Here is an 11487-nt window from a genome sequence, read left to right on the forward strand (position 1 = left end):
GCTGTGAGGTTGCAGCAGTCACATGCTTCGACGCGGGCAGCCTGCTTATCATGATCGCAACATTGCATTGTCACTTGTCACAAACCAGACAATCAGCCGATAGTGCTACAGTCTTCAAGAATGAGGCCAAAGAATGCCATCAATTCTGGCCCGTCTGAGAGGAGAGGGAATTCCTCCATCCCACACGAGCCCACGGCTGCTGTCAGCCTCGCTACCTTTGCAGGACACACTAGTTGTTTTCCGAACGCCCGATGAGCCGGATCCCGCCCAAATCTTGTTTTTGTAAGTAAAACTCCATCCATTTGCCCTACTGTTTTGGTTTGTCTCCTTCCCTAAGGCATGACGAAAGACAAAAAACAAAAATAGAAGAAAAATCGAAGACGAGAATGAAATTGTGTGAGCTATGTTGGTGATGGGTCTTTGTCCAAGTTCGTCCCGTCGTGAAAAAAAATAATGAAGAAAAAAATGGCAAGTCTTTCTGCAGTTGGGAATCTTGCTGCTGCGATGCTTAAAGATACAACGGAATTGATCTCGTATGCCTTCATCCAGCTGTTCTCGATGGAAGTTCAAAATGAAGTCGTAAAGCGTACAAAAGGCCGTGTCGGAAACAGAGACTGAAAACTTTGTTGCGGTCAAGTTGATGTCGAAAGTTCATGAGAGGGTATGTTTTGCCGATGAGGCAACGTCGTCTTGAGCGCGAAAATTGAACGGAAAAGGAAATAGTAAGGAAGTAAATGACTGTGCTGTAGGTCTCGTAACATATGATTGTCGGCTGCGAAATCCACCAAAGTGGAGATAAATCATCGTTGGGACGCAGTCGATAGAAATACCGCGCATTTTCGCTTGTAGGAAAATTCATTGCTAGTGGGCGTCTCGGATTGAAAATGCAGTCGATAGGGGATCATGATTGGGGAACTCAGAGGATCACACATCGGTGACCGTCTGGGCGTCTGCGCCTTCGATGCTTCCGCTTGGCAAACCCCATAAGCCCGGGGTTTTTCTCGTACTCGTGGTCGTCGTCTTCGTGAGCGGCTTGGTTTTGGAACTTCTCGTCCTTCATAAGAAGCTGGCGGCAAATGTCTATGAAGACGGCGTCGACGTTGGCTGTTGAATTTGATTAGCATGATCCTTCCAAATCACCTCGTCATTGACTTACTTCGTGTCCTTGCGCTTGTCTCATAGTAAGGTGCATCCCACATCTGAGAGCATGCAAAAGCCCTTTGTCTAGGTACGGACCGCTGCTCCTCCAAGTCGGCCTTATTGCCGACGATGACGATAGGGACATTGTCGTCGTCCTTGATGCGTGTGATTTCCTCGCGGAGCATCTCAATCTCGTTCATTGACGATGATGACGTGATGCTGAAGACCAAAATGAAACCTTGACCAGATTTCATGTAGAGGTCACGCATGGCAACTGCCTCCGCGGTCAGATCAGGTGTTGAACGATCTAAATGGTTTACTTACCGAACTGTTCCGTGCCCGCAGTATCAAGGCTGGCCTATTGTTAGATGAAAGGTCTCACGGCAGCTAGAATGTGCCCTCGTTACTCACATTTCCAAGACCACTTGCCGTCCCTGGAATAGATCGAGTCAGTGATTCGTCACAGCAAGTAGCACCCGCATAGGATCAACTCACATCAACCTGTAGTTGTGTCCGGTATGTGTCTTCAATTGTCGGGTCGTAACTCTCGATCCACTCATTATGAACGAATTGAGCTTTTGCATTGGTTAGCTCAACTGCAATTTTGACACGAGCCTTTCGCTACGCCGTGCTGCTCACCTGTTAAGCAGCTCTTTCCAACACCTCCTAAAGGCAAAGTCAGTGGGCCGCGCACGTGACAAGCGTAATTCTCAACATGAACTCACCAGCACCCAGCACCACGACATGGAGCTCACGACTACACAGAATCAGCTTGCACTCTTTCCCTCTCTACTTTTCAACGCTGGATTGGCATTGACGCGGAGCATACCATGACTGATGATGCCTGTTGTGGCGCGACATGGTGTCTTGCTGGCCAATTTGAGAGTTCGTTTGCTGTTGAGTGAGTTTCCTGGTGGCGGAGACGTACGGCCAGTACGATTCAGATGACCAAAAAGTGCCGGAGCGATTTGATGTGTCGGAAATGCTTCAACAGCTGGTCGTCTTCCTTTGAGGAAAGGCCGCCGGGCTGAGTAGTTCGCAATCGGCGCGTCATGCGGCAAGGGACGACAACAAGGTTAAATAGATTGTCGGCGAGGCGGAGGGTTTGTTTGGGCGGAGAAGTGGTGAGGTCTGAAAGCCTGGTAGCGGATTCGAGGCTGTGGATTCCCGTGCAAATCACTCTATATCGGGAGTGGATGGGCGCGATTTCCAGAGGACGCAGCAAGGTACCTGGAAGGAACGCAAGAGAATGGCGGGGGGGTCCGGACGCAATTGTAGTTGGAGCACAGGAGTGTCGAAGTTTGAAAGTCGGGGGCTCGGGTCAGGGAGCTCTTGGTCTGGCCCGTCCGAATTGATTGGAAGAGTGGGGACCACAGGAGACCAAGGAGGGGTGCTTTAAAGGGGCCCGAGGGGAGGGGGAGTTGACGGGGAACGAGGGACGAGCAGGGGAAGAAAAAATGTAAAAGCAGATGCAGAGATGGAGGGCGGAGTCGAAGAGCGAATGGAAGTAGGTAAAGAACGGGAGAAAGGAGACGAGGGATAAGGAACTTGGAAGTGTCAAAGACGAAGGAGAAGGAAAAAGAAGAAGAAATAGACGGCGACAAGCCAGGCCAGGACAAAAAAAAAAAAAAAAAGAGTCAAAGTCCTCTCTCTACCAGCTCTCTTCCTCCCATACGCCGCCGGCCACCCAATTGAAAACAAATAGAGGGTGTTGGTGCAGCGGTTTTGGTCGTTCTGTTGTCTGCAAGGGCCTCTCGCCAGCCAGCTGCGCTAAGGTAGGCTAAGGAGAGGGTAGCCAAGGCAAGGTAGGGTAGGTCAGAGGTACCTTGCTGAGCTACTTTGTGACCTGGGCGTCTGGAGGATCCCCGTAGATAACTCCGTCGCGGCAGCCAGTGAGTGGTTGGCGCCCTGTGGACGAATCTGATGAGGTAAAGTCGGGCAATTGTCGGGTCGGGGCAGGGTAAGGTAGCTGGGTAAGGTCGTGAGCGGGTACGCACAGCCTCCAGGTATAGCACAGTCGGAGCTGAGCCAGATGGGCGCGAGGGAGGCGAAGATTCACCGGAGGCCAGGTTGAGCTATGCGAATACGGAACTGCACGAGATGGCCAGTTGCAGTACGGATACAGTGGATGGATCCAGGTTGAGGAGGGTGGGAGTATGGTGTAACTAGACTCTCGAGGCAGGCAAAAGGCAAGGAAGGCCAGCACTGGTCAATGGTTGTCGATCACTTTTGTAGGTTTACCTTGCGATGAACAATCGAGAATCCTACAAAGCACCCCAATGCAGAGGTTGTTGGGTTGATGGCCGGCTGCTGTCTGCTTGCGGGTTGGTCTAGTTCAATACATCTGGTCAGCAAAGGTTATTCCCGCTTGCCGACTGCCGAGATGGATGGCATTGGCTACTGGATACTGGCTGTAGGAACTTGTAGAAAAAAGCAACAGAAGAGTCGATCTGGCCAAGCCAGAGTGAGGTCAGCATCCCAAGCAGAAGAAACTCTGTTCAGGTCGCACTCGATGTTGAATGCCAGGCAAGGCGGCAATAGGATAGAGAGAGCATTAACGAGATGGAGGGGGAATAGGATGTGGTTGCACGCTGGACGACACAGCCGCCGGGTGACATACCGTACTTGACCAGGGTGTCCAGTCGAGCGGGATAGCCCAAGAAGCCAAACCACTAGCCGGAGCTGAGAATCGAACTGTGGCGAGTAGAAAGACAGGACGTGATGGAGGTGACGCGAGTAGGCAAGGTGCGTGACGGGACGCGATGCGATGTAGGTGATGTGATTGATGACTGGCATGTGGATGGGCGAGTGAAGAGAGGTTTGCCAGTTGCTACTGACAACTACGAGCTTTGCCTGATTCGAGGGATCGACGGGAGAAGGGGGGGGGGCTTACGAAAAAGCCGAAGAACCAGACCTGATTGCTAGGGTTGAGAAAAAGCTTTACAAACAGGTCAAACCGAACGTCGGGCTGTCGCCTAAGAGTGAATTCCCACGCAGGTAAGAAGGTGGACGAGGAGTAAGGAGGACAGCGAGAAGGAGAAGCATGTGGAACTGTCTCAAAGTTTAGAAGCCTCCTGTCTCGAAATAACGGAGAGGCTGACACTACTGTCGGACGCTTGCGCGGTAGCTTCAACGTCGTCGCTATTTAGGGCAGAGAGTCGGGGACGGAGCTTTGATGACTTTGTCGCAGGGCTTCAAAGGAATGGCTTTAAGCTGAAATGGAGGTCGGCGGTCGTCATTGGCGTGTTACAGTACGATTTGGATGTGGTGTGGTGTGGAGTGGGTGCTTGAGCGTCGTGCTGATCCGGGGGGCCACCGGACAACGTTGGTTTAGTGCGATTGCGTTGCGTCGTCCAACTTTGGCAACTTTTTTTTTTTTGTTGACTTCCCCCGAACCTCACCAATCTTGTCATCTTCCTTCTTTCCTGAAAAGGAACTGTGCCCTGTGGTGTGAGGCACAGCAAAAGGCAAGATCCAATGGGTGTTGAAGTAGTCGAGGTAGGGTTCTAATTGGGTCCCCCCGGCAAGCGACACCTCGCCATGGCAATGATTGGGCGAGGCGGCGTGGCATCCCGCTCACGCGGCGGCGGCGGCGGCGGCGGCGGCGGGGATGATTGAGGAAGGTCCAGAGGATGAGGTGCTTGCTGACCTCTGGCCTATCTTTTCGCGGACGGCGGAAACAGAGGATGCGATGCCGTGCCGTCTCTTGGCTGCTTTTTTTGACCGAGGCCAGCCGCCGACGGGATCCAAGTAGAGTGGTGTTTGGCTCAAGTAAGGTAGATAGATAGGTCTCTATGACTAGAAGTGACGGCATGTGGCGTCTAGACAAGCTGTGACCTAATAATTAGATGGAATAGACATGACCTCTGTCGATACCAAGATCTTTGGGCATTGTTCGTAGGCTGAAGACTAAGCGGCACATATCCTTACAGTAACCTCGTTCGGCCGGCACTTCTGACCTGTCGATTCGCTCAGCGTCCGTGGGCGAGGCGTGGGAACGGGTCTCTGTCCAAAAGTAGCTGAGTCAGGGTTTGGCTGCCGTTTAGCCAGAGCAAGACTCCAGTTGGGTGCAGCGCGCAGTGCGCACAAACACAGCTCCTGCATAGGTAGGTGGGACTCTCCATTAAGACTGGAGAGTCCCACCCGTCCCATGTGGTGAGGTTCCTCTGTACTATGTAACCATGCGCCTACAGGGCTAAGGAGAGGGGGGCGACGGTGCGGCGGAGGTGTGAAGTCGAGCCGGGCAGGTAGGTAGTTTGTGGGCTCTCGACAGCCGCCGGGCCTCTCACGGATCAGCAAGGCCATGTGCAGGGCACGCCGCAGACGGACTCTCGACCCCCCCCCGGCCCCCGGCCGGCGTCGAGGGAAGTTGACAGGACATGTGGTGGATTTCAGGTTGCATTGGATTGCCGAGAAGGCATGTTTTAGTGCGCTCCCTGATGTTTCTGTTTCTGCCTCCATCCCATGTCCGTTGGGCGGATGGGGTTGTGGTTCTTGCATGGTGGGACTGGGCACCCAGGGCGCACGCAGGTGGACAGCTGCAGGTGCAAGAGCAAAGATGCAGATGGAGATGCAGTCGCCGTTGCTGTTCCATGCTTGCTTGCCTAAGACTGTACCTGGGTATTCAGTTCCCAGTCTTTCTTACCTCACCTTGCCTCGCAGCTGTACTGAGGCAGGTGCGCGATGCGTGGGCAATGCCCGCGGGCCCCAATTTGGAAAGGAGACATGTGGCTGCCGTTCTTTCCTTCTCCTATTCTCTGCGTTCTTCCTTCCTTTCCCATGCCGCGCCATGCCTTCCCTGCCGTTTCCTTTTCAACACATCCCACAGCGTGCCACAACGTGCCTGCCATCATCCATGCCGTTGCTCCCCGGTCTTTTACCTCCTTCCAACACCGCGCCGGCTTCGTCTCATCCCTACCTAGGTTCCCATCGCTCCCTCCCATCGCTCCCCTCGCAGCTTCACATTCAAGGTACTAAGTACCTTATGTGGTGGTCACTGCGTCATCGACTTACAATGTAGCTTGAGTGACTAGTCTCCCTTTTGGGGTCACTTCACAATTCACTTGCTCTTGTTGCGCCTGCATGCTTCAACCTCGACACTGCTGCTCTCAAAATCGGTCAATACTCTAGGCCCAATTGAAAATTTCTAGGTTGCTACAAGTGTCAATGGGATGAAAGAGGATATCTCTAGGCAAGCAAAAGTCCCCACTCCAGGTCCCTCGTTCCCCACAGCTATGAGCTCTCCGACTCCGATGTCAAACTTTGACTTTGCCTGTATCTCACAGCTTCAACCACCTTAGCTCTTACTGCGCGCTCCTTGCTCGATGCCGCAGGCCTGCAAGCCTGCAATCCTGGTTCAAAGGCGACGGCCCCGCGCTGGCCCAACTTCCAAGACGAGACCATGAAGCACCGCCGCACTCTAGCACTGGAATGCATGCAGGTGCCATACCATTGAGGAATCCATCCTGCATCCAGTCTCCCGTCTGTAACTCAAGACTCCTTCTTTTATCTCTCAACACTACCACAGTACTCGACCCATCCACTTTGCCCACCTTCTCTCGACTTCTCCTGCATTACGGCCTGTCCCTGTCAATCCAGGGCAGGCCACTATGCACTTCATCAAGAAGAATCGTCTTACACGCACTAGACTTTCCAGTCCGCGCAAGCAATGAGGGGTCGTTGAATGTTGCGACATTCCTTCTCTTTTCAAGTGCATATATCGGAATCGACACCCAACGATAGAGTCCCGAAGCATCCGTTACGACCCTCTTAGCTCCCCAGTGACCAAAAACTCTACAATCTCAGATAGTACGGGCTTTACAAGGCCTCTCGGCACCAGAGAGCTTCAAATAGAGTGCAGCAAGGTCCACGAAAGATCTGCAGGTCAAGTACGGCCATTGACCGAGGCCCGGAGCCGAGACAATGACCAGGGACGCCGCGCACCAACTGAACTCCCGGTCTAGCCATCGCAACGTCGCAACCGTTCCCAAACTTCCGCTTCCATGTCAGCCAACCATTCCAGTGCCCCGTCTTGGATATGCGCGGTCGACTGCCTCACTTAAGCCCACCCGCGGCAAACCAACGTCGCCATGGGAAACACAGCCCGTGGTCGATATTTCGCCAATCATGGCGTCGAATTCCTCGTCTAATTCGTCACCTCGGCTCGCGAGGAGGATGGTGAAAATTCTCCCCTCTCCAAATAGCCTGATTTCACCTACCGACGAGCGAGCATGCGCCCCTGCATCTTGGACCTGAGAACCGACTGGTGGGATTCCGGGGTCCCCAGGAAGCTAGCCGCAGATGCGAGGGTAGACGTCTCGCTGCTCGCGCGCCCCTCCCATACAAGTCCGAGTTCCTGTTCCCGTTGCAGCCAAGGGCATCACTACCTTACGGCGTAGCGTATTAACCCCATGACGTTGGCGAAGAATTCGGAATACTGGACTCTTGTGAAGTCATGCATCGTTTGGATCTTGACGCCTTTCCTGTCGTCCTCTGGACGGTACATCCGACTTGATCTCCTGCTTTGGTAGCTGACCCGAATCCGGCATGTGTGACTGAAGATGCAGCGACCGATCGTCGACCATGCCCTCGGGCCGCGTCGTTTTCGTCAACACGTCACTCCCGCTGCCTATGGTCGCCCAGATCGTCAGCTCCTACAGACCTTGCAGACCAGGTCAATCCCGAGATTGTCGAACCCCCAGGTCCACTCCTATCCCCTCCCTATCTCCGATTTGGTGGCTTCCAAGGAATGGTCTTTGTAAACCGGAGAACCGGTCTGCTGGGTTCTATAGTCGGCAAGCGGTGTCTAGCCCCTAGTCTATTCCACATCTCCAACGGGAGCTGTCAACTTCGCTTCCTGGAACATGGCCTGCCCCTATTCCCCAGTCTCGGTCATTGCAGTATTATTTATGGAGCATATTCAATGACTCTGGTACGATTCTTGTCAGCTCCGACGTTCTCAGATACGCCAGTAGCTAGGTACGCCGAAACACCTCTAATCATACCCCTTAAAAAGATATCTTCAAAGGTGTACGGACCGTAAACGAGGAAACTCTCGACACCCTGACGCCCAGGCCACGTCTCCGCCATCTCACCTTTCCACGTGGCCAAGATGAGATGGGCTGCACCCTTAGCACGCTAATCAATCCACCTTTGAGTTTCAGGCAGGAACTCTAAATCCTCTGGCTTCCAAGCCCGCCACGACCAAGTCAATGCGACCGTTGCTAGTCACATCTGCTAAATGCTCGACCCCCAAGTCTTCGGTTTGCGAGCCTGGGACTTCATTTCGAGAGTGATGCTATACGTTATCCTCGTCCAGTAGCCATGGGCACCCGACAACACCCCTCGATCAATCGGTGTTGCTCAGCATTTGATGCCCATAAGCAGGAGGCCTGAAGCAGACTGGCTGTCTTGCTCGTTAGGAGTCATTCTTCCTATTGTGAATGGTATCTGGCGAAGACGATTCCTTCGGATGCCGCAAGCACAGGCGCGAGAAATGCTAGGCCGATGATGCCATGGGTTTCCCAGCGACATCATGCGGAGGATCTACATCCGCATGAGCGTCATGAGTAAACCATCAGGTCCCCCACGAGATCACCAGCCGAACATGCTTCACACTGCCAAACTTTCGAACCAGTTGAGAGTGAGTGCACCTGGCTCGCCACTGCCTTGCCGCATGGCACTGACTGACCAATGTAACTACATTGGGCATTCGAGGCCTGAGCAGTCGAGTTCCGCCGCTCCGTGGCTCCGAATGCGAGGACGGCATAGTCGTGAAGTTGCCTCAATAGGACAGGTTGATGGATATAGCGGCGTATCTCATGATATGTTTTTACGTGTTCGGTAGGCACGGAGCTTCAGGTGAGCGCCTCCGTCAGTTGACGTCGCTGCCCGAGCACAAGGCCGCAACTGGCGTTGACCTAGTTCCCAAAGGCTACAAACAGGACGCGCAGCCTCGATAGACAGTCGGGAACACACGACTTGGATGCCAGCTATCGCCTTATCTGCTTGGAGACATCATCATTGCCTCGCATGGCTCACTTATTGGAGGAAACTCCCGACAAAGCAGGGTGCCGGTTGTTTGCGCGGCTGGTATGCACGTCACATGCTTGACATTCGCGAGCTCCTTGATTCGCTGCCGTCGCGGTCTGCGAGACATTCCATGGAACAGCATATTGTCCATCGGAATGCGTCTCACGCCTGCCTGAGTAATTCCGTTTCCCACGCTCCCACGCTGGGAGATCGTGCAGGTCGTCGTTATGGCCGGGCTGTGGACAGCTTTCGGAATGTTGCGCGAATGGCAAGAAACACAACGAAGGCAATGAGGGGCTGATATTATCGATGGAACAAAAGCTGTCTAGGTGGTTAACCGGCACCGTTCGAAATATCTTCTTATCGGTCCGGGTAACTACCAAGAGGAAAATTCCAGACCCATTCCTACCTTCCTCTGAACGGTTTGGTAGTTATTCCCGGTCTGCATCACGATGTATACACCATTATCATCTTTGAAGGTTGTTGTGCGCCCCCCCCCCCCCAAATACACTTCTTTACCAACCAAACAACGGGCCAGAACGAAATATGAAAACTCATCGCAGGAACCTTGCTCAAGGTAGGCCACAACCATGATCCCAGAATCAATTCGGTGGACGAAGTTTCTCTGACGAGACATTTACCCAGCACTGATTGGCCTTTTGATCGACGACCCACCGCATCCGGCATGAAAGTGCGGGCTCCCAACAGACTCTGCAGTATGGGGCTCCGCTTCCGCAACCAGCCGGGTCCACATTCACCAGGGCACGCACAACCCAGACTAACAATCATAATACCAAAATCTTTGGATAATTTTCAACAACTGGTCTGGTGGTATAGTTGGTTATCACGTCAGTCTAACACCTCGAGGAGACTCGGCTAGTCACACTGAAGGTCTCCGGTTCAAGTCCGGGCTAGATCATCACATGGGCGATTGGTTTAGTGGTATAATGACCGCTTAGCATGCGGTAGGTCCTGGGTTCGATTCCCAGATCGTCCATTCTTTTGCTCGTTGTGGTGACGTGACGGCGCTTTTTTTATGGTTGTGCGTCTATGCGACCAGGTAGATTTGGAGGGAGCGAAAGCCGGAAACAGTAGATGGTGGAGTCTCTGGCAAGTGTTTACCTGCTCTTCAACTTAAGCTGTCAATGCCGATGTCACGGACATGTTGCGGCGTGGAGTTAGGTTGCTGTTTCGATAGCATATCCACTCGGTGAAGAAAGGTCGGTAGTGGTTTTACTCCGCGATTATATATACGTGTGAGAATCGGGTTTGAGATGGTACAGTATACATCAGCGACCAGAGGATCTGCATCGAGCATATTTGGTGGTGAAAATGCATTCACGAATTGGAGATCGGTGTGGCTGCGTGAACAGCAAGCTTAGAGAGGCTCCGGATGAGTTCAGTGAGCTTTGAAACTTAGGAGGCACAGGACATAAATATCTCCTCGGCGAGGTCTCCTTGGCCCCCTTTTATCCCATCTAGTAGATGATCGATGCCTATGGTGAGAACTTCTATTACAATGCTCAGCGTCGGGATCTTGCCATGGAGTTCTACTTCGAGGTCGGGGTCTCTCTTATCCATCTCGCCCATCGCATGTCTGTCGTCGTGATTGAGAGTTTGGTCCTTGTATCCTCACAGAAACACCTACGATTTGAGACTGACAAAGCCTCGCTCTTCTTTCCTTCCTGCTGCTTCTGCTCTGATTCCATATTGCTCTGGGCTCTTGCGGAACTCCCTGCTGGCACAAGACTTGAGTCTGCTGCCATTCTGACTGCTGGGAATTTGATTTCCTCTTTCTGCCACCTGATCACGTATGCCCGGGACTGTGGTTAGATTAATTTCGGATAGCATGGTCATCTACGTGACTAGTTGTTAGTGCCATGTTGCGTGTCCACACTCACACGTGTTCGTGCAATTTTCATACGCTCTCTTACAACTTAGGTAGGCAAATATGAAGCTAAACATTCATGTATGGCCCTTTCAAGCTCAGAGGGATTTTGGGCGCGAAAGCTCTTCCGAATAATCGAGCCGATTCGATGTTCCAGACCTAATGAGGCTTTGACCACTCCTTGTAGGGTTCGTTAATATGCTTAGATGGCATTGGTTCATCCGACTTACGTTGCGTAGCTGTTGTTCCATTATTAGAGGGCAATCTTTCAAGCTCGGAATCAAGAACCCACTAACTTGGAGTTTCAATTTCGAATGTCCCAATGTGAATTGGGTACTCGGTCTCAGGAATTACCGAGAGTAGGGGTAACTTCGAAGACGTCGTCGCCGCTGTCGTGCTTGGGGCGAAACCACAGCGGGCTAGAGTAC

The 11487-nt window shown here is 52.7% G+C and overlaps 2 protein-coding genes across 2 annotated transcripts; both read right to left on the bottom strand.

Moving 5' to 3' along the window:
• Window positions 1–916: 916 nt before the first annotated feature.
• Window positions 917–2001, bottom strand: CORC01_01240 (Ras family protein; the record flags this gene model as incomplete). The annotated part of the gene is made up of 8 exons (XM_022612896.1): window positions 917–1104; window positions 1157–1414; window positions 1465–1493; window positions 1552–1574; window positions 1636–1715; window positions 1780–1806; window positions 1866–1897; window positions 1970–2001. 8 exons carry the CDS (start codon window positions 1999–2001, stop codon window positions 917–919), a joined length of 669 nt encoding a protein of 222 aa, XP_022480657.1.
• Window positions 2002–10587: 8586 nt separating this feature from the next.
• CORC01_01241 (uncharacterized protein) lies at window positions 10588–10937 on the bottom strand (the record flags this gene model as incomplete). The annotated part of the gene is made up of 2 exons (XM_022612897.1): window positions 10588–10768; window positions 10834–10937. 2 exons carry the CDS (start codon window positions 10935–10937, stop codon window positions 10588–10590), a joined length of 285 nt encoding a protein of 94 aa, XP_022480658.1.
• Between the last annotated feature and the right edge of the window lie 550 nt (window positions 10938–11487).

Source organism: Colletotrichum orchidophilum, assembly GCF_001831195.1.
Source record: "Colletotrichum orchidophilum strain IMI 309357 chromosome Unknown Scaffold_6.1, whole genome shotgun sequence".
Classification (NCBI taxonomy): domain Eukaryota; kingdom Fungi; phylum Ascomycota; class Sordariomycetes; order Glomerellales; family Glomerellaceae; genus Colletotrichum; species Colletotrichum orchidophilum.